We start from the raw sequence: 15,095 nt of genomic DNA, 5'->3' as shown, positions 1-15,095 counted from the left end.
TCTACACAAAAGCTGAGTGTTGAAGGCGGCACACTGACAATTCTGTGTAAATTCATATCACATACAGCAATGAATACAAATGTTTCCTCTGAAGAATACATTAAGCAACACATCTGGCAGAAGAAAGGTGGCGGAACAAAAAAAAAAACACTTTACTTACTGGATCAAAGACTAACATCCTGCAAAGTAGATGAACAGCTTCATGAGTGGCCTGGCTGGACAGTGTGTACAGGACAGGAAGAGATGGCTGTAGAAAACAAAAAAACACAGGAGAGGTTACATTCCTGAGTTATGCACAAAAAGTGCTGAATAGCCTCAAATCTCTCCTGTTTAGCAAGCTGACTGAAATTACCAATCTGGGTGATGGATGCACGCACTAAGCCAACGCTGCACTTCTGTCTTCTCAATTTAGTGTCATGCAGGCGCTTGTATCACACTGAGAATCTTATCATATTTTAAACCTAAATTGTCCTTGAAAAGAAACACTGAGTTTCTGTAATATTTATATTGCTGCAAATCCTATGCTGTATGATTGCATGAACCCAGAATCTGCATGCAAAAAGCAGAATGCCAAACACAGTTTACAAGGATATAAAAATGTGTGTGAATTCCATGTGGGATCAGCTGGTGTAAGTGCAGTGATTCGTCTCTATGGCAAATTCACCTATGTAAGGGCCCTGCCCTGTGTACTGTCATCTAAGCGTCAATCTCTAGTCTTTGTATTTCATGCATTCTCAGAATATTGGAGATGGGAAAATATCCTCTGCATTCATATATGTCTACAACTACTAGAAGACGCATGCTCTGCAGGGTCTCTATGGGGGAGAGGCTCCTACAGTATTGTTTGCAGAACTGTGTTAAACAAGCAAAGACTTCTATGCAAATATTTACTTCTCTAAAAACAAAACAAAACAAAAAAACACACAAAAAAAATAAACGAATCAATAGAATTAAGGGTAGCAGGATTTTTCCTTTGTACCATCAAGGATATTACACCAGATTAAAAAAAATTGCATAATTTCATTACAAATTACATCACAAAAAGAACATACAGTCAAACTTTGGTTTGAGAGTAACTTGGCGTGAGAGCGTTTTGCAAAACAAGCTACATTTTTAAATAAATTTTGACTTGATATACAAGCAATGTCTTGATATAAGAGTAGCGTCAAGCCACAACTCGGTATAAAAGAGAAGAGAGGCGCCTCTAAATGTAGCAATATGGTTACATCTAATGAAGGTACAACATTGAGCAACTCGCATGGTTGAGGATTAAATCTGGCACATCTAAGTATGTAGGCATCCGGGGTAAAGCTGCCCACCCACATAGACCGTTCTCCTCACCACCATCAATGTCATCCTTTCCACGAGTGGTTCAAGCCTCGCTTTCAGAACTCTCTACTGCAGGGTAGTCTTCCCGGTCACAATTGCAGACTGACCGGGGTAAGAGCCGGCGGTGCGGAAGACGGTCTATGTGGACAGCTTTACCCCGGATGCCTGTGTCTGTTTTAATCATCAACCATGTGAGTTGCTAAATGTTGTACCTTCATTAGATGTAACCATATTGCTACACTTAGAGGCCCCTCTCTTCTCTTTTATACTCTGGATTTTGCTTCTAATCTCCTTGTGGAGGCTTTCATTTGTGGATGGACATTTTATGGTTACACAACCTATCACATTGCTATAATCTTTTTATATGGACTATAAACTGAAGGTTGTGGAACAAATCGTTTGAGTTTCCATTATTTATTATGGGGACATTTTCTTTGATATACAAGTGCTTTGGATTACAAGCATGTTTCTGAAACCAATTATGCTTGCAAACCAAGGTTTTACTGTACTTAAAGTGGAGGTTCACCCTCAAAAAACATTCTGACATCACATGGAGTCGAGCCATCCTACTGACAGAATGCCGGGGTTTTTTTTTTTCTCAGCACATACCTCGTTATCACGATTTTCACCCCCCGGCAATCCCGCGGGACTGGGCGTTCCCAAGCACTGCCTGTGATTGACAGGCTTCCGAACGGCGCATACTGCGCGTCACAGGTTGCCGAAAAACCCGAACGTCGGTGCGGCTCTATACGGCGCCTGCGCACCAACGTTCGGGTTCTGTCGGCAACCAGTGACGCGCAGTATGCGCCGTTCGGAATCCTGTCAATCACAGGCAGTGCTTGGGAACGCCCAGTCCCGCGGGATTGCTGGGGGGTGAAAATCGTGATAACGAGGTATGTGCTGAGAAAAAAAAAAAAAACACCGGCATTCTGTCGGTAGGATGGCTCGACTCCATGTGATGTCAGAATTTTTTTTGAGAGTGAACCTCCACTTTAACCTGAATTTTCACTGCTGTAATTTAGGAACACCAGTCACCTCCATACTCCCAGTCTGATTGGACAGTTAAGGAGCACGAAAAGACTGATGAGATAATTTTTCTGATCTCCTGACAACACATGCAAATGCAGCATACCTGTATTCTGAGTGCAGGAGATTAGAAGTTTACATCAAGTAAAATTCAGTTGCTTTTAAAATATATTATTGTTGTGTTGTATTTTATGTTCTAAGCAAGAATGCAATCAGCAATGAAAATGGCCACTATTAGTATGTTTTTATTAACTAAAGTGTTTTTTTCTTTTTGAATCTTTCTGCTGTCCATATATAACTACTCTCTGGGTTGTTACAGGGGTTACTTTTAGGTCTATATCAACACACTGTTATTGCCTCTCTATATCATTCAAACATATTAAAACCATGACAATATTTAAAAACAACTCTTAGGAGCAGCCGGCGAGATCAGACAAAACTGTAGGTTTAATCATGCTGGTAGAGGATACGAGATCATAGTGCTGGAGTAGATCCATGTGCATGAGTGTATGCAGAGTGGATTTTTATGAATGTATAACTAGCAAACATTAATCTCAACCTTGAGGCCGTGAATGAACCTGTGAACTGCGTATGACCACCATCAGTACACTGCTGGGACCTTTTCATCTAGAGGCAGCTTTGAATGTATTAAAGTAATTAAACTTTAGGACAGGCTGGGGATTGTGATATAAAATGCAATATAAAATGTCCCAAAAAAATAATAATGGCTGTAAGAGATAAAACTCTGGTCAACTGTGTTCACTAAAAATGCAGAAAATAACGGAAAGGGCTTGAACCCTTTTGCAGACAGTTTTTGCACTTATTTCACACGTTAAAATACACATTTTAGGCCTGAAGATTGAGTTCAACCGCCCCCCCCCCCCCAAACATTTTCTGAGCAGAAACACTGGAGAATAAAATGGTGGTATAATTACAATTTTTTAGGTCACAAGACATTAGTGCACGTGTTTGCCAAATCAGTAAAAAGTACACTAAAATGCACACAAACAATATATTACCCATTTTTTTGTAAAATATAAAAAAAGAGGAGGTTGTGTCAGGTAGATAGATACACGTGTCAAGCTTTAAAATTGGGCACGCCTGTGACGGAGCGACAAACTTTTGGTACACGACATTGTGTTCTCAGAGACGGATGGGGGAGAGGAGAGACTGCTAGCAACGGCAGCACCATGCGAACCCCAGCCATTGTTGGAGTGCTCACCCTATTCCCCTGCAGCCACTGATGGCTGACACAGTGATCACATGACTGGTTAGTTAAGGGTGTTTGGAGGGGGAAGGACCATTTTTAAGACTAGTTAGGCTTTAGCTGGTACTCTACTTTAATAGGTGTATTGCAACAAATGTTTTTAAATGCAGCAGCACCTGACACACACATTTACATTTGTATGTGCATGTAAGCGACAACACGGGGCAGCGGCACACTAAAAAAAGTATTTTTATAAAATTTTTGTGACTACTTTTATAAAACTTTTTTACATATAATTTCTTTGCTATCGGAAGACTGCTGAGTCCCCTATGTGGTAGCGTTTATGGAGTGATGGGTTTTCTTTAATGAGATATCAGGGGTCTGTTAGACACTAAATGCCTCCTCTGCAGCTAATCAAGTGAAGAGTAAAAGGTGGTTGTGGAAGTGATCGGGCAGCTGTGCCTACAGCCTTAGAGCTGTATATCTGTGGTATAAGCCTAAGGCCAACATAGATTAAGGGCTGGATTCAGATACAATGGTGTATCTATCCGCCCGGCGTAATGTATCTCAGATACGTTACGCCGCCGTAATTTAGGGCGCAAGTTCTGTATTCAGAAACAACTTGCGCCCTTAGTTACAGCGGCGTAACGTATATGTGTCGGCGTAAGCCCGCCTAATTCAAATGTGGATGATGTGGGCGTGTTTTATGTATATTAACTGTGACCCTGCGTATTTGACGTTTTTTTACGAACGGCGCATGCCGTGAAAAAATCCCAGTGCGCATGCTCGAAATTACGCCGCAAATGTCATTGCTTTTGACGTGAACGTAAATTACGTCCAGCCCTATTCGCGAACGACTTACGCGAACGATACTTAACATAGGATATGCCTCATATAGCAGGAGTAACTATACGCCGAAAAAAGCCTAACGTAAATTACGTAAAAAAATGCACCGGCCTGACGTACGTTTCTAAATGGGCGTATCTAGCTCATGTGCATATTCCTCGCGTAAATATTCGGAAGCACCACCTAGCGGCCAGCGTAAATATGCAGCCTAAGATACGACGGTGTAAGACACTTACGCCGGTCGGATCTTAGGGAAATCTATGCGTAACTGATTCTATGAATCAGGCGCATAGATACGACCCCGCACACTAAGAGATACGACGGCGTATCTGGAGATACGACGGCGTATCTGGAGATACGCCGTCGTATCTTCTCTGTGAATCTACCCCTACGTTTCCCCCCCCCCCCCCAATAAGCCAGTTGGATTCCCCCATCTACACAAGCAAGGTCTTCTCTGCTATGTTATAGTATTCTGACAGCAGGAACTTTTCCGCTGTCAGAATACACTGATAGTTGATCATTAGATCGACTTCTCACAAACTGGTATGGCCATGTATGAAAGTTTGGCTGGTCCCTGCTGAACTGACCAAATTCAATCCATCTATGGACAGCTTTAGGCTTTTCTGCCTCTAACTGCTAGTCTCAGAAGACATCACTTCTGTGCTGCTGACTGTAGTATGTCTATGTGAATGCTTGGATTTAGAGAAGACTGCTTAAATGGATTTCAATATAGAATTAGATTTGAGAAATATGCCATAAAGCCCTTGTTATGAAGGTTTTTGACATGTATTATTTTTTGATAAAGGAAGATCATTAGAAATAGTCACAAATATGGACTTGTCCACCAAGGCAAACACCAAAAAGGAGGCAATCCACAGGAACACAACTCAGTTCACTACAGTCAAATCATAAAAGCTGAATTATATATTGCAGCTGGGGGTTACTGTATTTTCACATGGTCACAGATTTAGGCCTATATAGGTACATTTATAGTACAAACAAGCAGGTGTTTTGCGCTTTTTATTTTAACAGTGTTTATAGCTGGTTGCTAAGCAGGGGGCTGGGAGGCCAGTCGCCACGCCCTTAACAACCAATGAGTCATCAGCTGTCAGCGGGGTTCCCTGCTGACTGTAAAAAAAATCTAAAATAGCGTGGGCCCCCCCCAAAATCCATACCAAACCCTTATCTGAGCATGCAGCCTGGCAGGTCAGGAAAAGTAGGGGACATCACAAGGGGAGGGCTCTCCTGTTGATGTCATCTGATGGCCACTCTCCATGGCTATATAAGAGATGCCAGACAGCGGGCGACAACACAAAGGAGGAACCGGCAGCAAGGAAGAAATCAGCACAAGAAAACGGCAGCTGGAGAAGACGGCACAAGAAGATGGTGGTGGGAGAAGACGGCACAAGAAGACGGTGGTAGGAGGAGATGGCACAAGAAGACAGTGGCGGGAGAGTATTGTTGCTGACCATGTCCATCCCTTTATGGCTACAGTGCACCTATCTTCAGATGACATCCTGCTTGTGGGAATTGATGTAGAGTCCCTGTATACCTCTATCCCACATGAGGTCGGCATTAAGGCGGTTGAAACCTTCCTTGAATCTGCATACCCGGCCTCAAGACCCCAAAATGAATTCATTGTGGAATTACTCCATTTTGCATTGCATAACAATAATTTTCAATTTTTGAACTCCTATTACCATCAAATAAGAGGGACATCAATGGGAGCAGCCTGGGCACCCGCCTATGCCTGCCTCCATTTGGGCCACTGGGAGGAGGAAGAGGTCTATACGTCTGAGATGTACCGCCGCCACGTACGCACGTGGTGGCGGTACATCGACAACGTCTTGATGATCTGGCAGGGACCTGTTGAACTTTTGGAACTTTTCTTGCTAGAACTAAACACCAATACACGCAATATTCACCTAACATATACCTATGACACTGAGAGACTGTCCTTCCTGGATCTACAACTAACCCTAAAAAATAAAAAATTACATACATGTACTTATCGTAAAGATACTGCAGCGAATAATTTACTTTATGCTACCAGTCATCACCCCAATTGGCTTAAGAATGGGATCCCGGTGGGCCAGTTTCTCTGTATCAAAAGGAACTGCTCTAATTCAGAGGACTACAGACGTGAAAGCCAAGAGCTATATTCACGTTTCCGTGAACGTGGATACTCCCACGGACAAATTAAAAAAGCTCGAAAAAGGGCGGCAATACGTGATCGCCTGGACCTCCTTACAAAAAAGAGAACCATCGACAAAATCTCTCATGAGACGGTAGAGCCCATCAGAATTATTACCACATACGGGTCCCAATGGGACAATGTCCGCAAGGTCCTCGAAAAACACTGGGGCATCTTGCGAAATGCTCCCGTCCTGACAGACTTTGTCGGTGAATCTCCAAAATTAGTCGCCCGTAGGGCCAAAAGTATCGGAGACATGTTAATACGATCAGAATTTACTAAAGAACCTGAAACCACGTGGTTATCTAACTATCCAAGGACACTTGGTATGTTTCCTTGTAATCGATGCCAGGTTTGCCCCTATGTTGACAGAACATCAAGTTTCACTGATGCCCATGGTAAAGGATCGTATAAAATGAGGAGCCTAATAAACTATTCGACAACTCGAGTCATTTACCTTATTACATGCCCATGTCCCAAAATCTATGTGGGAAAAACCAAACGATCTTTGCGAGTTCGTTTGGGCGAACACTTAAGGGAAATAAACGAAAAAGTGAAAGAGCCTGAGAAACCTCTCGCCAGGCATTTTGCGCAGTGCCACAATAGGTGCTCGGATGGCCTGACGGTTAAAGGCATATATGCCCTTAAACTTCCAAACCGTCGTGGCGACTATGATCGCATTTTATTACAAAAAGAGAAATGGTGGGTATACCATTTAAAATCCCTGGTGCCCGTGGGCCTAAATACAGAACTCAACCTGCAGGTCTTCCTAGACCCCTGACCAACGAACTCCATTTCCACCCAACAGTGGCTTTATACCACTGTTGACAATGGACCCCAACTATAACCACTGTGAAATATACCTCTTTGAACTTATTCTCCCCTTCCTCCATTCACTGTAAATACTTTATTTTGATCCCTGATCTTTGCATCCATTTCTTATATCAACCCAATTACAAGCATTCCTACTTTTTTAGATTTAGCTGATTTGGGTTTTTTCGAAAAATGAAAAACAAATACCACAATAAGCCATATATATTTCTCTCTACTACTTGGATGTTCCCCCCTCCTATTATTTTATTATTATTATTTTTTATTATTCCCCCCCCCCCTTTTTTCATCCTTCCCTGTCCATCCCGGTGTATGCCCCCCCCCTCCCCATGTCTTTCTTTTTTCTTCCCATCATCCAAAGATGAGAAACATAGTCAAATGGACTGCTCTGGAGCTGCATCTTTTCATATAGATGACGGTCTTTCCCTTCAGGTAAACTAATAAGGAACTATTCCTTGATTCTTGGGCATATTTGTAGCCTTCTCCTCTTGAAATAGACCTAACCATCTATCTGATCTACCTTACAACTATCCAGAACGAGTTACTGAAATCCCTATAAACGGCTTTGAAGAAGAACACAAGCTGCCTATTATGGCTGCAACAGGACAGTAGTACTTCCTTTTCCTGATTGGTGATGGGCGTTGACAGCCGTTTGCATAAATCAAAGCACCGCTGCCCACGCCCAATACGTCCAAGACGAAGCTACGCCAATGCGCATGGCGAAACGCGTTGACGTCACCTAGCAACGTGATCACGTGACCCCGGAAGCTTGCTCTGTTGGACGGAGGACGGAAGCCTGCGGGCATCCGCTACGGATGGATCGTACCGGCCGACTTATAGGCGGTGCCTGAGACCGGGAGCCGTTACACAGCACAGAGGTAACATCAAGCGGACTGTGCCACCCGCAATACCCAGCGAATTAAGGGACGAACGTACCCCACAGGACTAAGCATGGTGTGATACTCACGTGACAATCGCAAATCATAACCAACTAGCCAGCAACAAGCCTAGCATCTCAGCAGCCTATACAAAAGCTGCATCATATGGACGGACCTGCCCTTCAAACTCTACACGCAGCGGATTGGTAATGTATTAGCCTCCCACTCTTGGGATGGTCTGTTATTTCACATTACTCCTACCAGCTGCCATTCTGAGACTGGTGTTCGGTCCATAGAACCAATGCTGGCTGGACATTTCCCTGTGCATGACTGCTCCTGTTACCTCCCGATGGCGCACTTGATTACTATTGCCTAGTAAATATCCATCTCCTAGTACTAACGACTGGCATACTCATACATACTAACCAATACTAAGCAAGTTACTAGTGCTCTCCCAAATGTCATATTGACAAGTGATCAATATCAAGCTGTTCTATTTTGTACTAACCATCATAATTTAACTTTTTTCAATTATTTCAAAACTTCTGAATATTGAACTCCTTGGGGATTAACAACCATCAAGCGCTAAAGTCGACCAACAATTTATGCATGGTCCATGTTCACCCATCCCTACTTACCCACCCCTCCCACCTCCTGTCCTCCATCAAGCCAGTGTTCAGCCCCATCATTACACATTGACACCCTATTGATTTATGCAGAGTGGGTACTATACCGTCCCCCTTCATTCTATCATTAGATTACTGCATTAAATTTTATTAATTTTCTTTATGAGTGTCAACACATGATTGGTCTGAACACAACGTGTCCGGATCACGTTCATTGTTAAATGTTTGTCCATGTCCTGTCCACAATTTCTTGTGTCTAATTGTATATCTTTTCAAGGTAGCCACATTTATTTATTTTTTGGCCACCGCTTTATCTTTCATGTAACTTGTATTATCTAATGCCTATTTTTATATATTTTTGATACAAATAAATTTACTTAAACGTATCCTTGCCTTCACATATTGATCATTACAGTGTTGCTCATAGTAATCCCTTTAAGCCCAAGTCGGCTGACTTCCTCTCTTTTCCCCAATCTCCCCAATTCTTTCTTCTAATCCCCCCTACCTCTTTTCATCCTATCTTTTTGTTACCTATCTTCTGATGGCTACTCCCAGCAGGATAATTCACAATTTCACTAAGCTCAAATCATCTCTATCTGGTTTATGAACATGACAATGAAATTAGTTCACTGTACTCAAATGGCCTCCACAGTCACCAGATCTCAATCCAATAGAGCAACTTTGAGATGTGGTGAACAGGAGATGCACATCATGGATGTGCAGCCAACAAATCTGCAGCAACTGCGTGACACTAATGCCGTGTACACACGATCGGATTTCCGATTAAATAAAATCTGATGGAATTTACTGTTGGAATTCCGATGAAGCTGACATTCATCAGTCCTGCCTACACCCTATCAGACTAAATTCCGACTGTCCAAAACGCGGTGACGTAAAACACTACGACGAACCGAGAAATATGAAGTTCAATGCTTCCGAGCATGCGTCGACTTGATTCTGAGCATGCATGGATTTTTTTCCGAAGGAATTTCACACAGACGATTGGAATTTCCTATCGTTTTTTTTTCCATCGGAAAAATTTAAAACATGTTCTATTTTTTTACACCGATGGAAAAAAGTCCGATGGGGCCCACACACGATCGGTTTTTCCAATGAAAAAAGCCCATCTGACTTTTTTCATCGGAAAAAACGATCGTGTGTACACGGCATTACATGTCAAAAACCTCTGAGGAATGAGGAATGTTTCCAACACCTTGATGAATCTATGCCACGAAGAATTAGGGCAGATCCACCCAGTACTAGCAAGGTATACCTAATAAAGTGGCTGGTGAGCAGTATATTCAGTTGCCAAATGTGTAAATATTGATCTTTCTGCAATGCGATTTACCTCCAATTATGATTTTTTTTTTAATTACATACTCAATCTGAAGTGCCCAGGTTTGTCGCAGGTTTATTTTATTCCCTATTTAGCAGAGATCGTTTTTTATTAGGCTAAAGGCATTATCCTAAACTCTGATGCCCCGTACACACGCTCGGAAATTCCGACAAGAAAAACTTGGATTTTTTCTGACGGAATGTTGGCTCAAACTTGTGTTGCATACACACGGTCACACAAATCTTGTCTGAAATTCCGACCGTCAAGAATGCATGACGTACAAAACGTACGACGAGCCGAGATTAATGAAGTTCAATAGGCAGTTCGGCGGCTCTTCTTGCATACAGAACTTTTTCCGTCGTAAAAATAGAGAACCTGCTCTCAATCTTTTGCTGGCGGAAATTCTATCAGAAAATGTTGGATGGAGCATACACACGGTCGGAATATCCGATCAAAAGCTCACATCCAACTTTTTTTGACGGAAAATCAGATCATGTGTACAGGGCATGAGAAGGGGTTACCTTATGTAGACTACATTCTTTTGCAGATGGTTTGCAAGGGATGGATTAAAAGAAGGCACAGGAGGGCAGCAGGAAGATGCAAAATATACTTTTCATTAAGTGTGTGAGTAAAATGTCTATCTTTAAATATGAATATGATATAATATAACTGCAACTAATCAATCAGTCCCTAAGAGCTTTACATAATTACGGTGAAAATAAATCTTCACTCCTTTCAGCAGTATAAACAATTAAGGATTGTTGCCAGTCAGTTGCTCTGGGCTACAGCACATTCAGTGAACCCGTGGGTCTTAAGGAAAACTCAAAGATATCGCTTATATGCTAAAAGCACATTTTTACTGTAAAGAATGTATTTAGCCGACTCAATCAACCAAATGATATGTATTTATTATTCCATGTAGAACAGCTTTAAGAACCCAGTTGCAGAGTACCATAATTCTCTTTTTCCCATTATCCAGGTTTTATGTTCTTGTAATAGCTCCGCACAGCTATAATATACACCCGTTCAATTTGAAAGTATAATAGACTTGTTTCTTTTCGCTGGCTGCAGTAATCGGCTAAAGTAACAGACCGTTTTGCGTCCCAGTGAAAGTAACTGGTTTATTGAATTTCTACTTTCTTGTGCTCGCTGATTAAATTGTAGGCATTGCTCTCCTGGACATCAGGCTGCCTGTCTCTGATGGCTTCTCTGAACCTATTCCTCTACTGAAGGTCTGTGTACTACCTCGCAGCTCCACAGGACTGACAGATGGGAACTGTGGCTTAAGGGTTAGTAATACTCAGACTTGCTTTGCCTGCTGGGAAATGGATTATTTTTCCCCCCCTCTAACCATGTTTTTGTTTGCAGAATAACCCGTGTTTGGCTTATGACAAGGCTTCTGGTTACAGAGCGGGGAATATTGTCATTTGGGCAAGGCGCCAAATTGATGTCCTGCATTATCTGTCCTGTCTGAGCATTAATGGAACCAGATCAGGATAAGTGAAAGTGACAGCATGATGCATTCCACGGAGAGGCACAACTAGGTCAGCTAAAAGACAACGTTATAAAAAAACTACTACTTAGGGCCCCTTTAAACATCTATGCATTGCCTCTCTGCTTTAAAAGTTTATTAATCTAAAATATGATTAGTGATCAACAACTTTAAAAAAACAGATTAGCCCAGATTCTCGTACGAGTTACGCCGGCGTATATCTCCAGATACGCCGTCGTAACTCTGAGTGTGAGGCGTCGTATCTATGCGCCTGATTCTTAGAATCAGTTACGCATAGATTTGTATTAGATCCGACCGGTGCAAGTCTCTTACGCCGTCGTATCTAGGTTGCATATTTACGCTGGCCGCTAGGTAGCGCTTTCGTCGTTTCACGCGTCGAATATGGTAATGAGCTAGAAACGCTGATTCTCAAACGTACGTGCGGCCGGCGCATTTTTTTACGTCGTTTGCGTAAGGCTTTTTTCGGCGTATAGTTACCCCTGCTCTATGAGGCGTAGATGAGGCGTACTAATGTTAGGTATGGACGTCGGAACAGCGTCGAATTTTTCACGTTTTACGTCGTTTACGTAAGTCGTCCATGAATGGGGTTGGACGTAAGTTACGTTCACGTCGACTAGGCATTGAGCGGGCGCAATTTAATTTCGGGTCACGATACATTAACATAAAACACGCCCACACTAGCCTAGTTTGAATTACGCGGGCTTACGCCATATCAGATACACTACGCCGCCGCAACTTAGAGCGGAAAATGTTTCAGAATACGGGACCTGCCGCTCAAAGTTACGGCGGCGTAGTGTATCTGAGATACGCTACGCCCGCCTAAAGATAGGCGTTTTTTTTTGTGAATCTGGGCCATTGTTTTTAAATGTCAATTTCCTGCCTGAACCAATAAAGACTTTGTGGAACCCAAACCTTTATATCTAGCCTCTTTTACATTGGGACAAAGATGTCAGAAATAGATTATACTTCTAAAAAAAAAAAAACTATGGCTGGCAATATAAAATGCACACAGACAGCTTATGATATACAGAGCAGCAGTTCTCTCAGGCCTCGTACACACGACAGAGATTCTCGGCAGAATTCACCGAGAAACTCGGTCAAAACCCGGATTCTGCCGAGAATCTCTGTCGTCTGTACAGTTTTGGCTCGATGGAGCCGCCGAGGAACTCGACGAGAAAATAGAGAACATGTTCTCTATTTTCTCGTTGTCCTCGTTCTTCTATGGGAGAAGCCGGCCCGCCGAGCTCCTCGGCGGCTTCATCCCAAAACTCGACGAGGAACTCGACGTGCCAAGCACGTCGAGTTCCTCTGTCGTGTGTACGGGGCCTCACTTCATTTGCCCGATTTGGAAGGCAACATTGATGCAACTTTGAATGGGTGCAACTTGGATGTCACTACTTGCTTCTCTGCAAAGTTAGACCCACTGTTGCATATAAAACATTCAGGTATGACCTTCATGCAACTTTTAAGGGTTAACATTGGAGTTTATGGCTCTCAAGTTACACGAAAGTTGGACCAAAGTAGTGCACATATATTAATTATTAGAAAAAACATGGGGTATGACTTGTCATGCAACGTTGATGTTCAAAGTTGCATGACAAGTCGCACAAGTGTAAAGGGGCTCTTAGGCCGGGTTCACATCACTGCGCTGCGCTTTGAGTGCAGTGAGATTTTTTCATCAGATATCTGATGAAGCTGCCTTTCATCAGTCTTGACTACACACTATCAGACTAAATTCCGACCGTGCAAAAACGCGGTGACGTACAACACTACGACAAGCCGAAAAAAATGAAGTTCGATGCTTCCGAGCATGCGTGGATTTTTCTCCGATGGAGTTCCACACAGACGATCGTAATTTCCTATCGTTTTTTTATCCATCGGAAAAAATTTAAAACATGTTCTATTTTTTTACACCGATGGAAAAGACCGATGGGGCCCACATCCGATGGAAAAAGTCCATTGGTCTGTTTTCATTGGATAAACCGATCGTGTGTACACGGCATTAGAGTGTCCACAGAATAAAATATTTGGTGTGAAGTATTCAGAGCTTGAAGAAAATATTACAGGCCAGCTCCAAACAATTGGTTGCGGGTACAGACCCCATGGTACACATTAGGGTAACCAATCTGAAAATTGCTAGATTGCCCAGGGCAGTAAGCAGTCAGATCTTGATAGAATATTACGAGTATAAAATTAATGGTTTGAAAATGTGGGACACCAACCAAAACTTTTTTTCCTTTGTTTTACTTTTAGTTACCATCGGCAAAATATGTTTATCCTCTGTCAGTACAGTACTGCTATATGTTCCTATAGAGCAGGGGTGTCAAACTCAATTTCATTGTGGGCCGCATCATCATTATGATTGTTCTCAAAAGGGCCGGTTGTATCTGTAAGATTAGATGTCCAGCGCATCCCCTCCTCTTACATTAGATGTCAAGAGCCATCCTAATATCAGAAGTTGAGACCCCCCACTCTCCCCTAAATCACAGTGCACCCCCTTTCCTTATGCTGCTTCTGGGAAGAAGCTGGATGCATTGCTTGAAAGCAGAAAGAAGGGGTCTGGAGGAGGACCAGTGGAGGGCTGGAGCCGAATTAAGCAGAATTAACAGGTATTTTAATTTTTTTTATCAAAAGGCATTTATTGTCATTAAAGTGGAGGTTCACCCTCAAAAAAATTTCTTACATCACATGGAGTCGAGCCATCCTACCGACAGAATGCCAGTGTTTTTTTTTTCTCAGCACATACCTCGTTATCACGATTTTCACCCCCCGGCAATTCCGCGGGACTGGGCGTTCCCAAGAACTGCCTGTGATTAACAGGCTTCCGAACGGCGCATACTGCGCGTCACAGGTTGCCGACAGAACCCGAACGTCGGTGCGCAGGCGCCGTATAGAGCCGCACCGACGTTCGGGTTTTTCGGCAACCTGTGACACGCAGTATGCACCGTTCGGAAGCCTGTCAATCACAGGCAGTGCTTGGGAACGCCCAGTCCTGCGGGATTGCCGGGGGGTGAAAATCGTGATAACGAGGTATGTGCTGAGAAAAAAAAAAACACTGGCATTCTGTCGGTAGGATGGCTCGACTCCATGTGATGTCAGAATTTTTTTTGAGGGCGGCGGGTTTTAAGTCGGCAGTTTCCCTATGGGGAAAATCTGCGGTGGAGCATACACACGGCCGGGTTTCCGGACCAAAGCTCTCATGGTAGTTTTCCTGTCGGGAAACCCGGTCGTGTGTAGGGGGAAAAAGCTACCGAGCAGGTTCTCAGTTTTCCCCCTGGGAAAACCGATCGTGTGTACAAGGCATTAGAT

General features: G+C 43.0%; 1 protein-coding gene across 2 annotated transcripts in view; it reads right to left on the bottom strand.

Moving 5' to 3' along the window:
• Positions 1-15,095, bottom strand: part of NLK (nemo like kinase) — a 249,330-nt gene that overhangs the window by 19,995 nt on the left and 214,240 nt on the right. For both annotated transcript variants that reach the window (XR_005747103.1, XM_040338431.1), the window contains exon 8: positions 161-247. Coding sequence is in view for 1 of the 2 variants with exons in the window: in XM_040338431.1 (XP_040194365.1) it covers positions 161-247 (87 nt within the window). In the remaining variant the exon portion in view is untranslated. The remainder of the gene's footprint in view (positions 1-160; positions 248-15,095) is intronic.

Source organism: Rana temporaria, chromosome 2, assembly GCF_905171775.1.
Source record: "Rana temporaria chromosome 2, aRanTem1.1, whole genome shotgun sequence".
Taxonomy (NCBI): domain Eukaryota; kingdom Metazoa; phylum Chordata; class Amphibia; order Anura; family Ranidae; genus Rana; species Rana temporaria.
This window is presented reverse-complemented; position numbering and strand designations above follow the sequence as displayed.